Below are 17,420 nucleotides of genomic sequence, written 5' to 3'. Positions count from 1 at the left end.
CAGCACTTTGCCTTTCACCTTCACACACCATTAAGAAACACAATTTGTCCTACAAACATTAAGCCCTAATATGGCTCTGTGTATGGAAAAATAAAGTTATGAAGTTTGGATGGAGGGGAGTCAAAAATGAAAAAAAATAAAAAAAAATGCCTGGAATGGGAAAGGATTAAATGTAGTTACTAACTATATAAGACTAAAAACCGGGGCAGCACAGTGGCTCAGTGGTTAGCACTGCAGCCTTGCAGTGATGGATTCCTGGGTTCGGATCCTGCCAGGATCAACATCTGTAAGAAGTTTGTATGTTCTCCCCATGTTTGTGTGGATTTCCTCCCATTCTACAAAGACATATACTGATAGGGGAAAAAAATGTACATTGTGATCCCTATATGGGGCTCACAATCTACATAAAAAAAAAAGACTGAAAAACTTAATTAACAAACACAATAGTAAAAGACAAGGTAAAAAAAAGCCCTTTGTCATCTGCCTGGAGTTTTCTGATATCCTAAGGCAGTGCTCGATTTGCTTCATAGTTTCTATTACAAATGGAAACCACAATGCAATGATGGATCTGTGCTGCATGCAGCTCTATTTTCACTGTCAGATATGATGGAAGTTTGTAGTTAAAGGTGCCTCTGATGAAAACGTGAACATAGTGTAAGTAAGTTAAAGGTAATTTACATTTATAGAAATTGATGACATATTTCTAGTTGCTTCACTGTAGGACTTTACTTTTGCACAGCAATACTCCTGGCCATCTGCTTCTTTATGCAGGGAACTACCACATAGCCCCAGAAGTTCTAGAAGTCAGGATACTGAGACTCTTTGATATAACAAACACCCGCGTGGAGGGAGTTGGTGGTGTGGGGATGGTAATGTCCTATCCAGATGGTTTTCATTTTACATATGATAAACACTTATGTGTAATTTACATCTCCATTGGGATAAAAAATGATTACATTGCTATGATGAAGAAATACAAATGATATCTGCCATTATACTGTACAAGCATAAGAACGTTACACAAAGTTAAGCCTCTTCCACACCACAATGTTCCAGGAAAGTTCCCAACGTATATGATTAACGTATCCATAGGATCCCATACAAGCATCACAAGTTAAAAGAAAAATTGTTTAGGTGTTAGCTAGCTTTTATAGCTTTTATATTCCATTCAATAATAGTCCAAAATTGTATATGAGGTTCTGATCTAAACACGTCACACAGTATGCCATAGTCTTTTCTGTTCCCACTTTATAGCAACGGTAAACTGATGTACAGTCAGAAATTTTTAATCTAATGTATTGCCATAGTTTACATTAATTTATTAAACCTGGATAGTAAAATATATGGCTTTTTGTCTAACCTGTTTTCATTTTCTGATTGTAGATTTTTTTATTCTATTTTCTGTACATGATCATTGATTATGCCTTATGCCTTAGCTCCTCTGCTGTGTTTTAGAAGACCTTTCATGTCCTTGGACACACACAGTTTTATATACCACTTGAAAGCTGACAGCGTGCTGAATTCAACGCACTTTCCCGTTATGTTCCCCAGGGGAAGAGCTGTCGGCGCCATTATTGATAGCTCTTCACTGTCAGAAGGACATTCCTGACAGTCTAACTGTGAACGCCCCTCCTGACAGTACTGTCCGTATCTCTGTAGTGCCAGAGGAGTCATTCCAAACTGACCAGCCATGATGCTGAGCAGTGAGGGACGCCCCCCTCCTCCTGACAGTACTCATCCATAGACTAGTACTGAGGAGAAGCGTTCATCACCACTTAGCATCATCAGTGGCAGTTTGGAATGCCCCCTCTGACACTAAAGAGCTACGGACAGTACTGTTCCCAGTGTTCCCAGCTAGACTGTCAGGAATACCCTTCGGATAGATAGAAGCTATCAGTAACAGTGCCAATAGCTCTTCCCCTAGGGCACATAACAGGAAAGCCAATAGTGCGCTGAATTCAGCGCACTGTTGGCTTTCTAGCGGTATATAAAGCTGTGTGTGTCCAAGGACATGAAAGGTCTTCTTTAACAACATTTAATGGTATGACATAGGGAGGGGGAGTAGACAAACTGTTACCAGGAGCATAGATGGAGATTCTTTACTGTAAGAGAAGTGAGGTTATAGAACTCACTACCTTGGGATGTTGTGATTGTAAATTTGTTGAGCGAGTTCAAAAATACTAGTCTAAGGGTGCATTCACACGATGTAACGTGCGGCGTGATCTGGCACGTATACGGCGTGTGAGAGTTTGCGCGCCGTAAAAGCTCCCATTCATTTCAATGGGAGTTAGGATCGTATACGCCGCATTATTTTGCGGCCACAAAATAACGCGGCGTATACAATCCTAACTCCCATTGAAATCAATGGGAGTGTTTACTGCACGCAAACTCTGACATGCCATATACGTGCCAGATCACGGTGCACATTACATTGTGTGAAGGCACCTTTAGTGTTCAGAATGAAAATTGCAGTAAAATACAGCTAGTGAGTAGTGACACTGAAAATAAAAAAAATTATGAAATCATCAAAATTCTTTAAAAATATGTTTAAAATAAAATCTTGGTTTAAAAAATAAGCCATTTTGCTGAGAACATTTTATTTTCATCAAAAGTTTTATAAATAATCCTGAATTTTATTCCGGTCTCTTATCTGACTGTCATGCAGCATAACATATTGTCTACTTTCTTTTTATTCTCGTGCACAGCTTTGATGCATGCCTTGGTGTTTGGTAATGTAACAGCTATAATCCAACGAATGTACTCCAGATGGTCCCTTTATCATACAAGAACCAAGGATCTGAAGGATTTTATACGGGTACATCACCTTCCACAACAGCTGAAGCAGAGAATGCTTGAATATTTCCAGACCAATTGGTCAGTCAATAACGGGATAGACTCTCATGAGGTAACTTTGCTCATTTTCTGCATGTAAGAGATTTATACAAAGTAAAAAAAGTTAATCTTTCATTTGTGCCATAAAAAAACAAAACTTTAACTAGAAAAACTATCCAGGAAGTTAATATTGGTGATAAAAAAAAAAACATACTGTACTGTATATCCTCACGAGATTAGTATTGCAAGCAATTCCTGCAAGTTTCATTTGGGACCTAACTTATTTGGTCTGACCCCAGAGTATAATAATTGGAGGCCCAGGAGGGGCGCAGAAAAATATTAAACACATACTCACCGTCCATCACCTCTGCCAGGATCACTTGTAGCATCCGATGTTCTTTTCGGCATCTTCTGGTGTCTTCTAGTATCCTGAGTTACGCAACTATATCTAGCATTCAACCTTTAAGGATAACAATGTTTTTTCATACATTAGATAATTATAAACTTCACAAAACAACTTTTAAATTTTATGCAAATAAGGCAGTTGGTGCACTAGGGGTGGTCTTCAACTCCCTAGAGCACTGCACGGAGTGGAATAAGCAGGAGATGATAGGGGTTTGAACAGCAAGAGCACTGTTTCATGGAACTGAAGATCCTCCCCCAGTGCACCAAAGCCTCATTTGCATATCATTTCAAATTAGTTTTTTTTTCCCCAGCTTTGCAACAGTGACACAAGTAAGAAAGATATGATGTTTGTTATTGTAAGATGCTCTGAAAAATGGTGGTGACAATTGTATATGCTTAAAACAGGTGGTAGGCTCCCTTTAAACTATATGGTATGGTTGATAACAAGGAAAGTAGTTTTTTTATTTGTCCTACAGTGTGAAAATATTACAACCATAGCTGATTCATTCAAATGAATGTGAAGGCGCCATGATGGGCTACTGTAGCTCTATGTTTGTTGAGGCAATAGAGAGCTGAGAGAGTTGCAAGCACTGATGCCTGAAAATGAAATATGTGGCATATGACCTGTTTTAAGTCACCCACTCACCTTTACCCTCCCATTTCCTTGGGACCAATCTTAGACTCAAACAAAAAACAGAACCAAATAAAGTACCATAAAAGTTCAAAAAAATTTTTATTAAATACTCCAAAAAATAAATAAAAGAAACATATAAGACACTGGAGGACAACAGAGGAGGATCCACCTAGATGTTTATAGGTGGACAAATACCGCAACCCTCCCACAAATGACTAGCTGGGAGTAACCCCAAAAGAATAACACAATATATATAGAAGCCCCAACACTTATAAGTGATAATGGAGATATATCCATACATACACTGTCTTAAAAGAATAACATTCAGATGGTATCCTATATCCACAATATAATGTAATGACTAGTCTGAATAACAAATAATATTTACCACGGCATTATATATACGCCGAAAGGATCAGACAAAGATAACACTGATAAGAAAAAAGAGACCAGTCATAATGGATAGCAGTACATACCAATTGACATGCTGACAGCGTGGTACTATACACGGGGGAGCTCCCAGGGTGCCACTTGTGGGACAAAAAAAGAATGCCTGACGCGCGTTTCGCCTAGCGTGGCTTCATCAGAGCCTCTGCCTCTGATGAAGCCACGCTAGGCGAAACGCGCGTCAGGCATTCTTTTTTTGTCCCACAAGTGGCACCCTGGGAGCTCCCCCGTGTATAGTACCACGCTGTCAGCATGTCAATTGGTATGTACTGCTATCCATTATGACTGGTCTCTTTTTTCTTATCAGTGTTATCTTTGTCTGATCCTTTCGGCGTATATATAATGCCGTGGTAAATATTATTTGTTATTCAGACTAGTCATTACATTATATTGTGGATATAGGATACCATCTGAATGTTATTCTTTTAAGACAGTGTATGTATGGATATATCTCCATTATCACTTATAAGTGTTGGGGCTTCTATATATATTGTGTTATTCTTTTGGGGTTACTCCCAGCTAGTCATTTGTGGGAGGGTTGCGGTATTTGTCCACCTATAAACATCTAGGTGGATCCTCCTCTGTTGTCCTCCAGTGTCTTATATGTTTCTTTTATTTATTTTTTGGAGTATTTAATAAAAAATTTTTTGAACTTTTATGGTACTTTATTTGGTTCTGTTTTTTGTTTGTACATTTGAAATTGGTTCTCAGGACTGTTTAGCAAAGAAAAATTTTTGGGTACAAAATTCTTTTGGTGTTTGACCAATCTTAGACTCGCCTACTTCATGTGGCTCCTCCTACTTGTCTATTGCTGTGGCCACCTCAAAAGGAAGGAATGAGAAGCAATGTATACGATAACTGTATGACACTATGAAGCGGCCACAGTAGGCAAGTTTGAGTCTGGTCCCAAGACAAGGGTCGAGGTGAGTGATGTGTCATTTGCTGGCCTCAGTGCTAACAGGTAGCCTGCAAATGAAATCTCACAGATATGGTCAATTGACTTTAAGGTAAATCAGCTAAATGGTGCATATTTCCCTTTACAGGTCCCCTTTAATTTTATGAGAGAAAAACATAACCAAGTTATTTCACACTTTTCCTACTCTGAATAGACAGTGATATTATTTACTACTGCCCTAGTAAGGCCTATGAGGTTTCTGCGGTTACAAGTGCACATAACCTAAAACTCCCGAAAAACTGGGAGACCACATATACTGTACTATATATGTCATATAGGGACCCTACTACTTGGTAGACTCTTCCTAAAGTGAAGTAAAACTACTGTCTAATAGACTGTTCAATTAACGCAACAATAAGAAAATAATAAGAAAAATTTATTTTGCCCATGTACCTCCACATTTATTGGTTTATTCACTTTTTATACATTATCTTAATATGCAGTCTGTTTAATATACAATACTTAAACATTATATAAGGCCTGTTTTATAACAATGACTCTTAAGATTACCCAATGAAAATCAGTATATTTCACTATCCATAGTAGGTACCTTGTAGGCCCGTATTTCATACTGTCTCTCCATTTTAAGTTTCCTTTCCCTGGTATCTGTACTTTTTTTTTTTTAAATTGGCATGTTTCCAAGTCTAAAACTGCTTAGGTGAGATTTGTTATAACGCTAAATGGTTGAAAGGGTCTATCATTCTAAACCTTAAAAATATATTTTCAGCTGCATTAATTCCTTTTCTGTATCTGACAGCTCCTGAAAGAATTTCCAGATGAGCTACGTTCAGATATAACCATGCACTTGAACAAGGAGATTCTACAACTATCCCTTTTTGAGAGTGCTAGCCGTGGTTGCCTCAGGTCTTTGTCTCTGCATATCAAAACTTCTTTCTGTGCTCCTGGAGAGTACCTACTGCGGCAGGGAGATGCATTGCAGGCAATTTACTTGGTGTGCTCAGGTTCTATGGAGGTTTTAAAAGATGGAATGGTTTTGGCTATTTTAGGTATGTACTTCTTTACTATATCAGCTTCTCAATCTCTTTTGAACCTATGACTTGTATTTATTCTAGATAGCAGAATACCCTAAATATAATATTTCAATATTTCATATTTTATTTTCCATTTTAATAATTGCTCCACCTTTATTAACTTATCATAAAAATAGGTCTGAAAATATTCAAAAATTATCAAAGTGGCTTGGGATGAAGACACCAACTCTACCCAAATATGTTTCTGCTACCACTATGTGTAAGCCACTGAGACCAACAAAATCCCCTCTGACTCTTTGTTTTTTAGGACATTTTGTCATAGGATTTGGCCTTTTTAATAGATCCATAAAAAGGTTTCTGACTTTAAATAGTCCCATTTTGTTAGAAGGGCTAAATGGGTATTGATGTGGCTTGATGTCCATGGGGACAAAGATCATCTGATCTAATGCCATTGGAAAGCTACTAGATCATATATTGCTCAAAACTTTAAAGGGATTCTATCATTAAAAGTGCATTTTTTCTCACTAACACGTAGGAATAGCCTTAAGAAAGGCTATTCTTCTCCTACCTTTAGATGTCTTCTCCGTGATGCCATTCTGTAGACATCCTGGTTTTCGTTGGTATGCAAATGAGTTCTCTCACAGCACTGGGGCGGTCCTCAGCGCTCAAACAGTGAACTCTTCAGCGGACTCTTCAACGACGGCCTCTTCTTCCTCTGGAACGCCCTCTCCACGATGTGTTCTTCAGATGGCTTCTTCTGGCTTTAAATGAGACTCGTGCTCAGTTGGCTCTGCCATCCATCCCTTCGGCCATTTACTTGTGGCCAGTTACTCAGTACACTCATGTAAGCGACCACAAGAAAATCGCAATACAGGAAATGCAGAGCTGACTGCGCATGCGGCCCATTTAAAGCCAGAAGAAGCCATCTAAAGAACATGTTGTGGGGAAGGCATTCCAGAGCAAGAAGAGCCATCGCTGGAGAGTTCTTTCGCAGCACTGTGGACGCCCCCAGTGCTGTTTGAGCACTGAGGACCGCCCCCAGTGCTGCGAGAGAAATCATTTGCATACTGATAAAAAATGGTGTATCTACAGAACAGTGGCGCAGAGAAGACATCTAAAGGTAGGAGAAGAATAGTCTTTGTTAAGGCTATTCCTGTGTTAGCAAGAAAAAATGCACTTTTAATGATAGAATCCCTTTAATGCTGGCTATGAAGTAATGATGTCACACATAGTGTATTCAAGCTTTCTGTCAAAGAGATTGAGCAGCGATAATTCAGTGTGACAATGCTGACTTTTATATAACTCCAAAATTGTCTGCACTGGGCACGTGTGCATCACTCCAAGACTAGAGAGTAGAGATGAGCGAGTACTGTTCGGATCAGCCGATCCGAACAGCACGCTCCATAGAAATGAATGGATGCACTTGGTACTTCCGCTTTGACGGCGGGCGACCGCTTAACCCCCCGCGTGCCAGCTACGTCCATTCATTTCTATGCGAGCGTGCTGTTCGGATCGGCTGATCCGAACAGTACTCGCTTATCTCTAGTAGAGAGCAATGGAATAAGGTGACCTGAAGAATATAAGTTGCAATATATTATCTATAGTATATAAACATTTAACCCTTATTTATCATCTCTCTTTCAAAGTGTTTACCAAATAAAGTTACTTTTTATGTCATTTACATCTACATCTTTATTTAAAATTCTTTTACAATTGAGATTTGGTCTATTTGTTTAAAGCGCAATCTTTGAAATGACAAAACTCTCATCAGCATGAGATAAGCAAAATATACTATTATCATCTCAAAAGTTAAAGGTTTTTATTACATAAGAGCTGTTACTCCAGTGAATGAATCAAATTATATCCAGTATTTCAAAGCGCCCCCGTCACTGCTGTATGCCAAATGACCAGTTCTTCAGCTCCAGACAAGGTACGATAGCATAATGCGGCATCATTTTGTGATGATTGTGTGTTCTTCACTTGACAGCTGCTCATTAGCTCTTCAGCTCAGGAATTGCAGTTATTTTTAAATGAGTTGTAATCAGTACAATATGGGATGTCTCACCAGTGAAATCCAGAATTAACAGGAGTTAGGAGGCTGCAAAAATCTTCTACACCATTTTATAGTTCCAAGTTGCTATATATTCTCTTACATGAAAATAATCTAAAAGATATTACCAATGGTATAAACAATAACTTCTTCAAATACTTATTCACATATGACTGTACAGTTTCACTTCCCCAATGTCCTAATGGCGAGTATTTTTATTTCATTTATAATGTTTAAAGTGATATCCCAGTTAAAATCTCTTTGAGATATACTATGATATGACAGGTGTGGGTTCCAACTATCAAAACAGCTGATTTGGCAATACAAGGTGTTTCGCTTATCCTATAACTCATCTCTTTGTTTAAGTAACACAGTCTGTAAAGGGGTTGTGTAATGAAGGAAACTGAATGGCATATCATTAGGTGGCCAATCCATGGGAATTGAGTTGCCGTGACCACTAATAATCTCTAGAAGGAAAGGCAGTGATGCCAGGAACATGCTGCATCCCTTTGTTTCCAATCAGCTCCACATGACTTCTTGTATTCAGCCTCTTGGGTCACTATTATAGACAAAAAACTAAGCTATGTCAGCATGAAATGAAGCAGCTAAGCACTTACCACTATATTCTAGGGATTTACGGGGGTCATGTTAATCAGACTCTGCCAAGTGGAAATTTATGATATACTATCCTAGTGATATGCAGGACACATATTTCATGAGACAATTCCTCCATCAAATCTGCCATGGACAGTTTATTGAGGGGATTGCTTGAGCAAAAATTTTGTAAAATTTATCAAAAATAACCTAGAAAAAAAGGAAGAAGGAAGTTTTTTGAAAGATACGTGCAAATAGCATTTTTATGTGGATTCAACAATAAAGAAGGAGTTTTAATTCTACTACAATGGCCGTGCTAGATCTCTTTTTATTGAGATAAAAAAGACAGCTATTAAAGAAGAAAAAAAATTATATTATTATATTATATTTCATGAATTTGTACCTTAAAGCATTACTAAATTTGTATTTTCTTTTTTATACATGGTGCCGGTGAACATAGCCAATTTTGTAATATACTTTATTGTGGAAAGTTTCAGTTTCTTCACTTATTTGCCTCCATTTGTCACTGGTCAAATCTATACAATATAAGACTATGGAGAGGGGAGGGCTGAAAGAACAGAGCTCCTCAAAGTAAAGCGACATTGGTACCATAGATTGACTGCCTTCTTTTACAACACAGCTGGATTATGAAGAATTACTATCCACCTTTCTCCTGTTAGAAATGGTCGATTTGATGCTGTAGACAGCCTATCTCTGTCTCTGTCCTTTTCCTCCGCCCCTCCCCTTTTCATAGATTTTATTGTAATCATACCTGTTTAATGATGAAATAGGGGCAAAAATGATTACAAAAATACTTTTCTTTACAAAGATTTATTGCCATTGTCTGCACTATTGATTCATGACAAAATATATGAAAGTTTACATACCCTTTAAATATAGATTATCATCTACTGTTACTAATACTGCAACCCCATAGCAACCGAACCGTAAGATATTGGAATCATACCCTGTTTCCCCGAAAATAAGACACCCCCCCTTTACCTTCTGGACCACCTACAACCAGCAGTCATGCCGGCGCTCCGCCAAGGAAGCACTGGCATGACTGCCGATTGTTCCCCGCTCCAGCCGCTGCATAAGACATCCCCCGAAAATAAGACTGGTCATATATTTCGGAAGATAATTTAATATAAGACACTGTCTTATTTTCAGGGAAACAGGGTATGCGTCTTCGCTTTGTATTAACTTTACTGTAGTCTGTACTGTATTAAGATTGACCATGGATTTGTTTCTAGGCATGGTGAAGTTGAAAAAGTTCATGATTGATATTGTTATTTCAATAAATATCACATGTATGACATTTACTAAGTGATTCAAGTACAGTACTAGTACTGGCCCTTTAAATGTATGTATTACAATACCCATCAAGACTGTACAGTATTATGCTAATATTGCCTCTGTTCTTTCTAGGTAAGGGGGATTTAATTGGCGCAAATCTACCAATTAAAGATCAAGTCATTAAGACCAACGCAGATGTCAAAGCGCTGACCTACTGCGATCTTCAGTGTATCATCCTCAAAGGCCTTTATGAAGTTTTGGACTTTTACCCAGAATATGCACATAAATTTGTAGAAGACATTCAGCAGGACCTTACATATAACCTTAGAGAAGGCCATGAGAGTGATGTAAGTGGAGTAACCATGAAGGTGATATTGATAAAGGAAACCATATAACATCATGGTGTTGTATACTCTTCACCCTTATAGTTTATTTCAGTTTCAGTTAAGACATCGAGTCCTTTCCTAAGAAGACTGTGTTTTGTAAAATGCAAAAAGTTTGCTCAAATATCTGAAACATCTATGTGCTGTAGATAGGCGAATACTGTGGTAGTATATAATCTAAAAACACTAAAACCACTTCAGGACCGCCCATAGACTATATACGTCCGGGAAGTGGTTGCCTTGTTCTGACAGAACGTGCCGGTACGTCCTGTCAGAACACAGCTATTGCACGAGATCGTGCAATTGCTGAAACTGGGAGCCTGCTGTAACTTCAGCCGGAGTTCCCAGAGAGAAGAAAGGGAAGGTTTATTCCCTTCCCTGCCTTCTCGATTGCTGTGTATACAGCGCTCAATGAGCGCTGTATACACAGCTATGGGCACTGCCATGATGATTCTGGTGCAGATAGGACCACATCAATGGGACAGAGGAAAAGAGTGGTAGCAGCTACAATAGTAAAAATTTCTTCCAATGTGCAACCTCAAAATCCAAAAAATTGCCTGAGGTAGGTCTAAGGCAAACTTACAAGGTGGCATTGGCAGACATGTTTCCACTGTTGCTAATGTTGGTGGTAGAACCTACGTGCAGTCATCTCCCATATGGAAATTTTTATATACATTATCAGATGACAAATCCAGAAAATGTCACGGTCATGCAGGCACATGTGTAGGAACTTGGTGTTTCCATATTCACATGAAATGGTATCAGCAGCTTATTTTTGACAAAATAGAATTGACAGTGGCACTGGCAAGCAAAGTGAGCAAGGCCATCCTATACCTTCTACCCATGATGATCTTCTTTGTAAGCAGACCACATCTACAAATGGTCATTGTCTTTAGTTATTATTTGTAAGGGAATATGTGTTTAGTAAAGTAATATACATGCAATCATGCAACTGGTCTGCAACTTTAACTTGCTAAGTTACTGGAGGCTCAGTCACTGCCACGCAACTTAGTGGATTCCACTGTATTTCACCAACTGATGGCATAAGCACAATCTCGATGGGGATTACCTAACTATCATTGTTTCTCTAGGAAAGCTTACCTTTCTTGATATCACCACGTTGGCCTCTCCATGGAAATGTCCATGTGGGGAAAGATGCATGCTACTATCAACATATGGAGCAGCAATTACTGGCAGAGGCAATACATAGGTTTCATGGCTGACTGGGTCAATCTTTTGATCATCAGCGGCCACCATACAGAAGCGCAGCAAGGCCAGGAGTTAGTACTGACATCACCTTATGGGTGCAGTTTCAAGACCACGTGGGACACATCCGTGACCCTCATTTCCCCCTCCCTGTACCATTGACCCCCATTGAGTAGCACAGTGGCATATGCTGGATTGTCAGTTTGAGCAGCAGTATACGGTGAATGATCACTGCATGTAGCAAACCACGGACACAATGGGGGTCAAAAATAATGAGAGATAAAGAATAACAACTTTATGTTATGATCATTTTTGGAAGCTAGTTCAGCTTTTTCAGCTGATAGTGTGCCACAAATTTTTCTTGTAACTTGTCATTACTTGGTGGTGTTTTCCTACATTATATTCTTTAACACTTTTCAAATTGCAGGAATACTGTCTGTATTCTACAAAGTTTGCTTCAAATTCTGTAAATTTTCACTCCGCAATGTTGCATTTGCTACCATACAAAGATACAAAGATAGCTAGTAGGACAGCCCAGGTTATTTTCATGGCTCCCAAGTGCTGTTGACATGGTCATAGAATCCTTTCCATATTAGAAGTTGTTCTATCTGTTTCAGCTAACGGGCAAGACATGAAAATTTTTCTTGAAATTCTGTAATCACTCTTTGGTTCTGCATCTGCTCCCATAAAGGGATAATTTTTGATTGATTTTTTTAGAAAGTAAATTATTTATCACTCCATTTTCAAATGGCAGGTACACTGACAGTGTTCCTTGAATTTTTCTTCAAATTCTGTAGTTGTATTTGCCACTTATCACTGCCATATTATTGGCATAATTATAAAAAGAATCCCACCATTGATTCTTCCAATACCAATGCAATGTTAGTATGAAATTCTGCCCCCATAAAGGATAATTTTCGGTGGCTCTTTTTTGCTTTAAAAGCCATTTCTTCATCATATTTCAACCAGGAACAGTTGCACTTATTACAAGTCCCTGAAATGAGATAACTTTCATATAAATGCACTGTTTTTTGCACTATGAATACCATGTGTATTTAAAAATACATAGAGAAGCACTTTCTCTCAATAGGCTAATTTTGAAGTATTTTAGATGTTAAAATGTATAAAAGCAAGTGTCAGTGCAGTGTATGGTTAAACTCAGAGTTTGCATCCACTATAAATCTTCAGAGGTTTGCCTAATTTTATGGAAATTGATTAAAACTTTGTACCTGACTATACAAAAAACCTTAGTAAACCATCATTAAAAATTGCATTTACCCACAATGAAAGTGGACTAGCATAAATGATCTTTCCAATATAAACATATTATTGGCATGCTGTTAAAGGGGTTGCTTACTAAAAAACAGTATGCTGCCAGAAAAAAAATGGTCTGCTGCCAGACCTGGACTTTGCTATAAAGCCATTAAAATATTCAGGGTACTATTCAGTTTATTTATGAGATTTGCTGTATACTGTATAACTCGGTAATATAAGGATGGCCTGTAAGTCTGCAGGTTATGCTAAATTTCTAAAAATAGAATTTTAATATTTATAACATAATGATAAATGATCATACTATAGTAACATTTTTAGTAACTATGAGTTTACTAAGATACATGAGTCAGTATTTTGCATAGTACAGTCATTAGCATTGGTCTTTGTACTGGATTATGTTTAACAGTATAGAATTTACAGTAGCAATAATAATGTGCTGTATTTATAATATATATATATATATATATATATATATATATATATATATATATGTGCTCAGTAGCAGTTATAATGTATCTATCTTCACCTATTGATCATTTCCTACGATATGAGATTCTCCCCTCTGTAAATGGGTTTTGATAAGATCACATATCAGCCCATTTTCACTGAAGAGGTAATAAGTGTCTAATCTGTGAGTGTCCGTCAATCAGGAGAACAGGGATGCCTTGTAAAGTCAAGTAAAGGGCTTCTGCAGCTTTCTCATAGAGTTGAACGGAGTGGCAGCATAGACCCCTGTGTTCATGATGAGTGAGGGATCCCGCTGACAGTTATCACCAATCCTATGAATCCTTGACTCCTAAGACAATATACTTGTTTGTCTTGCATGTTATTAAACATACATTTAGTTTCTCTTTCTGTAATCTCCTCTTTTACCCCTTAAAGGGATCCTATCATTGGATACCCTCTTTTCTGACATGTAGGAATAGCCTTAAGAAAGGCTATTCTTCTCCTACCATTAGATGTCTTCTCCATGCTGCCGTTTGGTAGAAATCCGGGTTTTCTTCAGTATGCAAATGAGTTCTCTCACAGCACTGGGGGTGGTCTCCAGCGTTCAAACAGCATTGAGAGCATCCCCAATGCTGTGAGAGAACTCATTTGCATACCGAAGAAAACCTGGATTTCTATCGAACGGCGGCGCAGAGAAGACATCTAATGGTAGGAGAAGAATAGCCTTTCTTAAGGCTCATCCTACGTGTTAGTCAGAAAAAAAATGGTTTTCAATGATAGGATCCCTTTAATGTATTACAAAGTTTAATCTACTATTCTCCAATTATAGTTCTGGTTTTGAATTTTGATGTTATGTTCAACTCATGGCTTTATTTGATAGTTTTGGTTTTGAGTTTTGATGTTTTGTTCAACTCATAGCTTTATTTGATTCTTCATATATCCAGATGGTCCAGGTTATATCTGCAGTTGATGATCTATGGCTAAAGAGACCTTATAGTCCTTCGCCAACGTACATTTGATGAAGCCGGTACAATACATGGCAGGCTGGAGACTACGTCACAGTGTCTGTTGAAAATTATCAGACAAAAAAGTCCTGCCTTTTTAATGTGGTGATTTCATTTCATTATAGTCAAAGGCGTCCATCACAAACGTAAGTTAAATCCGCAAATTGTGGGTTCTCAATTGCGGACCATTTGCGGACACATTGTATTCAGTGTGGCCTCTTACTCCCCTGGATATTTTATTCGTGGTGTTTCGTGCCGTGACTGGGGTCCGCACTGAATACCGCAGGTCCGCAATGTCACAGACATCACGGCATGGACTGTGCAGTTTGTGGATGGACACGGACGTAGTGAAATTGGTGTTGCTGATCAGCAAATTATGGACTGCAAAAAACACTACTGTCGTGTAAGACCAGCCTTAGTGGATTCCAATGTGTCCACTTTTCTGTTCTTCTGGTGTTCCAACTGACTCAAAAAATGAAAAGAAATACACAGGTATGAACCTAGGGTTATCAGAATTCAGAATTCTTTACATGTTGATGATTTCCACTTCTATCCTATCAGTTCCATTACTATCACAATAAATAATAATTGTTTTTACCTATTTTCTAACTTTTGTAATGGATTTCAAAAGGGACTTGTGTGATCATGGTTTCAATTGCACTTAGGCCCACGTCTAAATCACTGGGGTAAATTTACTAAGACTGCTATATTGTACCCCGGTCTTAATAAACGGCACTGAATGGTGCAAGAACTTTATAAAAATACTGCAGCCTTTTCATACATCTGTCTTCCACCCCTGTGCCAAAATGGAAATCTATGCTAGTTAGAATCTACAGTAGATTTTCGTTGCACCACCCACATTCATACAATGTGGCAAGAGGAGCGTGAATTGTGGTTTGAGGCACATGTTTTGTGCAAGAAATGTAAAGATGCTACAATTTGCAAGATGGTGAGCTCTAATAATTTCTTGTAAAATCAGGATAATGAAACTTTTGGTTAGTTTGTGAAGGAAATCATCAGTTCATGATATTTAAGCAACGGTTGCTAGGTTGATTTTGATTTTTTTTTTTGTTTCTTTAGTTCAATTTTTTTTTTATAATCCGCTATTTTTTATTGTAAACCACAAGCACACTTCAATTTTCATATACAAAACATGCACATAAACAAGCCAAAAGTTTCTGTAATGCATGTAAAGAGAATTTGTGTAAACAGGGGGAAGTGAGAGCAGGGAAGGCTGATGAGTCGTCATTAGCAGCAGCAGCCTTCCCTGCTCTCACCTCTCCCTGTTTACACAGATCCCACAAGCAGTTCTCAGAAAGCATCACAGAGACTTCCAATGCTCTGTGGAGGCTAATTAGCATATCAATAAAAGTGGGCTAATTCAAAAATGGCTGGGAGGATTACTGAATAGAAGGTATGTTTAGAATAGCCTATCTAAAGGCTATGCAAATATATGCTTAGTTAAAAATCACTATAGCCAATGACAGAATCTAGAAATGAGTGAGTAGTATTTGATAGAGTAGGTATTCAATCGAATACTACGGTATTCAAAATACTTGTACTCGATTGAATACCACTCGCTATTCGCAGTAAAGATTTGATTCAGAACCAGCATTGATTGGCTGAATGCTATACAGTATAGCATTCGGCCAATCAATGCTGGTTCTGCAAGACGAGTAAAAGCAAAGTGGAAGGAGTAGGACACGGCATGGGGAGAATGCTAGACCCGCAGAATAGTACCTTTGAGTAGCAATCCCCAGCATCCCTCCTGCAGTACCAGCGTTAATTGGCTGAATGCTATACAGTGTACAGCATTCAGCCAATCAACGCTGGTTCAACGCTGGTTCTGAGGCTCGTCTTTGATTTGGCAGAGTCTAAAATCGGACCACAATGGAGACTGCATAGTTAACATTAGAGCAGTCTTCATTCTGGTCCGATCTTAGACTCCGCCTCGTCAAAGATGAGCCTCCTGCAGAACTAGCGTTGATTGGCCGAATGCTATACACTGTATAGCATTCAGCCAATCAACACTGGTTCTGCAGGAGGGATGCTGCAATACTATCCTGCGGGTCTATCATTGTCCCCACGCCGTGTCTATCATACTCCCCACGCCGTGTCTATCATACTCCCCGCACCATATCTATCATTCTCCCCATGCCATGTCATGCTCTATACGGTTCTTTCTCTATATGTGGGCCCGAACTCCTTCCCCTTTGCTTTTACTCGCCCTAGATAGTTCCCAGTGCTGACAGCCCAAGTACCGCACTCTCCTTCACTCCTCCTCAACACTCTCCTCCTGCTACTCGTGGACTTGGTGACTCTCCTTAGTCGAATACTGGTTTCACCTGAAACGAGCATTTTATTCCCATAGACTATAATGGGATTCGATATTCGATCAAGCAGTCAAATATTGAGGGGCTACTCGTAACGAATATCAAAACTCGAATATTTCACTACTTGCTCATCTCTAATAGAATCCCTTTAAAACATGGGAATATATACTAAACTAAATATGTGTAATATATTTGCCTGTTTGGGTCTCTGCGCCCCCTCAACTTGCACGCCGCAGTGCAGGAGGCGTGTTCATTTATGATTCCTTGCTTTAGGTTATTTTCGCTCTGTCTAAACTCTGCTTTATTCCCTCATCTATGGAATAGATTTTCCACCATACCCATCTCTTACACTTTTATTTCCCTAAGCTCTTCTAATAGTTAATCTTAGCCTTACCTGTGTGATTGACAGCCTATCTGCCAATCAGGTTTGGGGCAGGTTCTGGACTTCCTATAAACAGGCCATCAGCACACACATGTTTGCTGGCTACTGTGACTCTGTCCTCGCAAAGCTGTTCTTTTTGCTATTGTGTTTACTGACTTGATCTTTGGCTTTTCTTGTTACTACTT

At 38.6% G+C, this 17,420-nt stretch overlaps 1 protein-coding gene across 5 annotated transcripts in view; it reads left to right on the top strand.

Moving 5' to 3' along the window:
- KCNH8 (potassium voltage-gated channel subfamily H member 8) overlaps nt 1-17,420 on the top strand; it is a 300,278-nt gene that overhangs the window by 215,278 nt on the left and 67,580 nt on the right. For all 5 annotated transcript variants that reach the window (XM_075271409.1, XM_075271408.1, XM_075271407.1 and 2 more), the window contains 3 exons: nt 2,706-2,905; nt 6,031-6,280; nt 10,338-10,552. In XM_075271409.1, coding sequence (XP_075127510.1) covers nt 2,706-2,905; nt 6,031-6,280; nt 10,338-10,552 — 665 coding nt within the window. The remainder of the gene's footprint in view (nt 1-2,705; nt 2,906-6,030; nt 6,281-10,337; nt 10,553-17,420) is intronic.

The sequence above is a fragment of the Leptodactylus fuscus genome, chromosome 4, assembly GCF_031893055.1.
Source record: "Leptodactylus fuscus isolate aLepFus1 chromosome 4, aLepFus1.hap2, whole genome shotgun sequence".
NCBI classification, from domain to species: Eukaryota; Metazoa; Chordata; class Amphibia; order Anura; family Leptodactylidae; genus Leptodactylus; species Leptodactylus fuscus.
The sequence above is the reverse complement of the archived record's forward strand: the minus strand, read 5'-3'. Positions and strand labels throughout refer to the sequence as shown.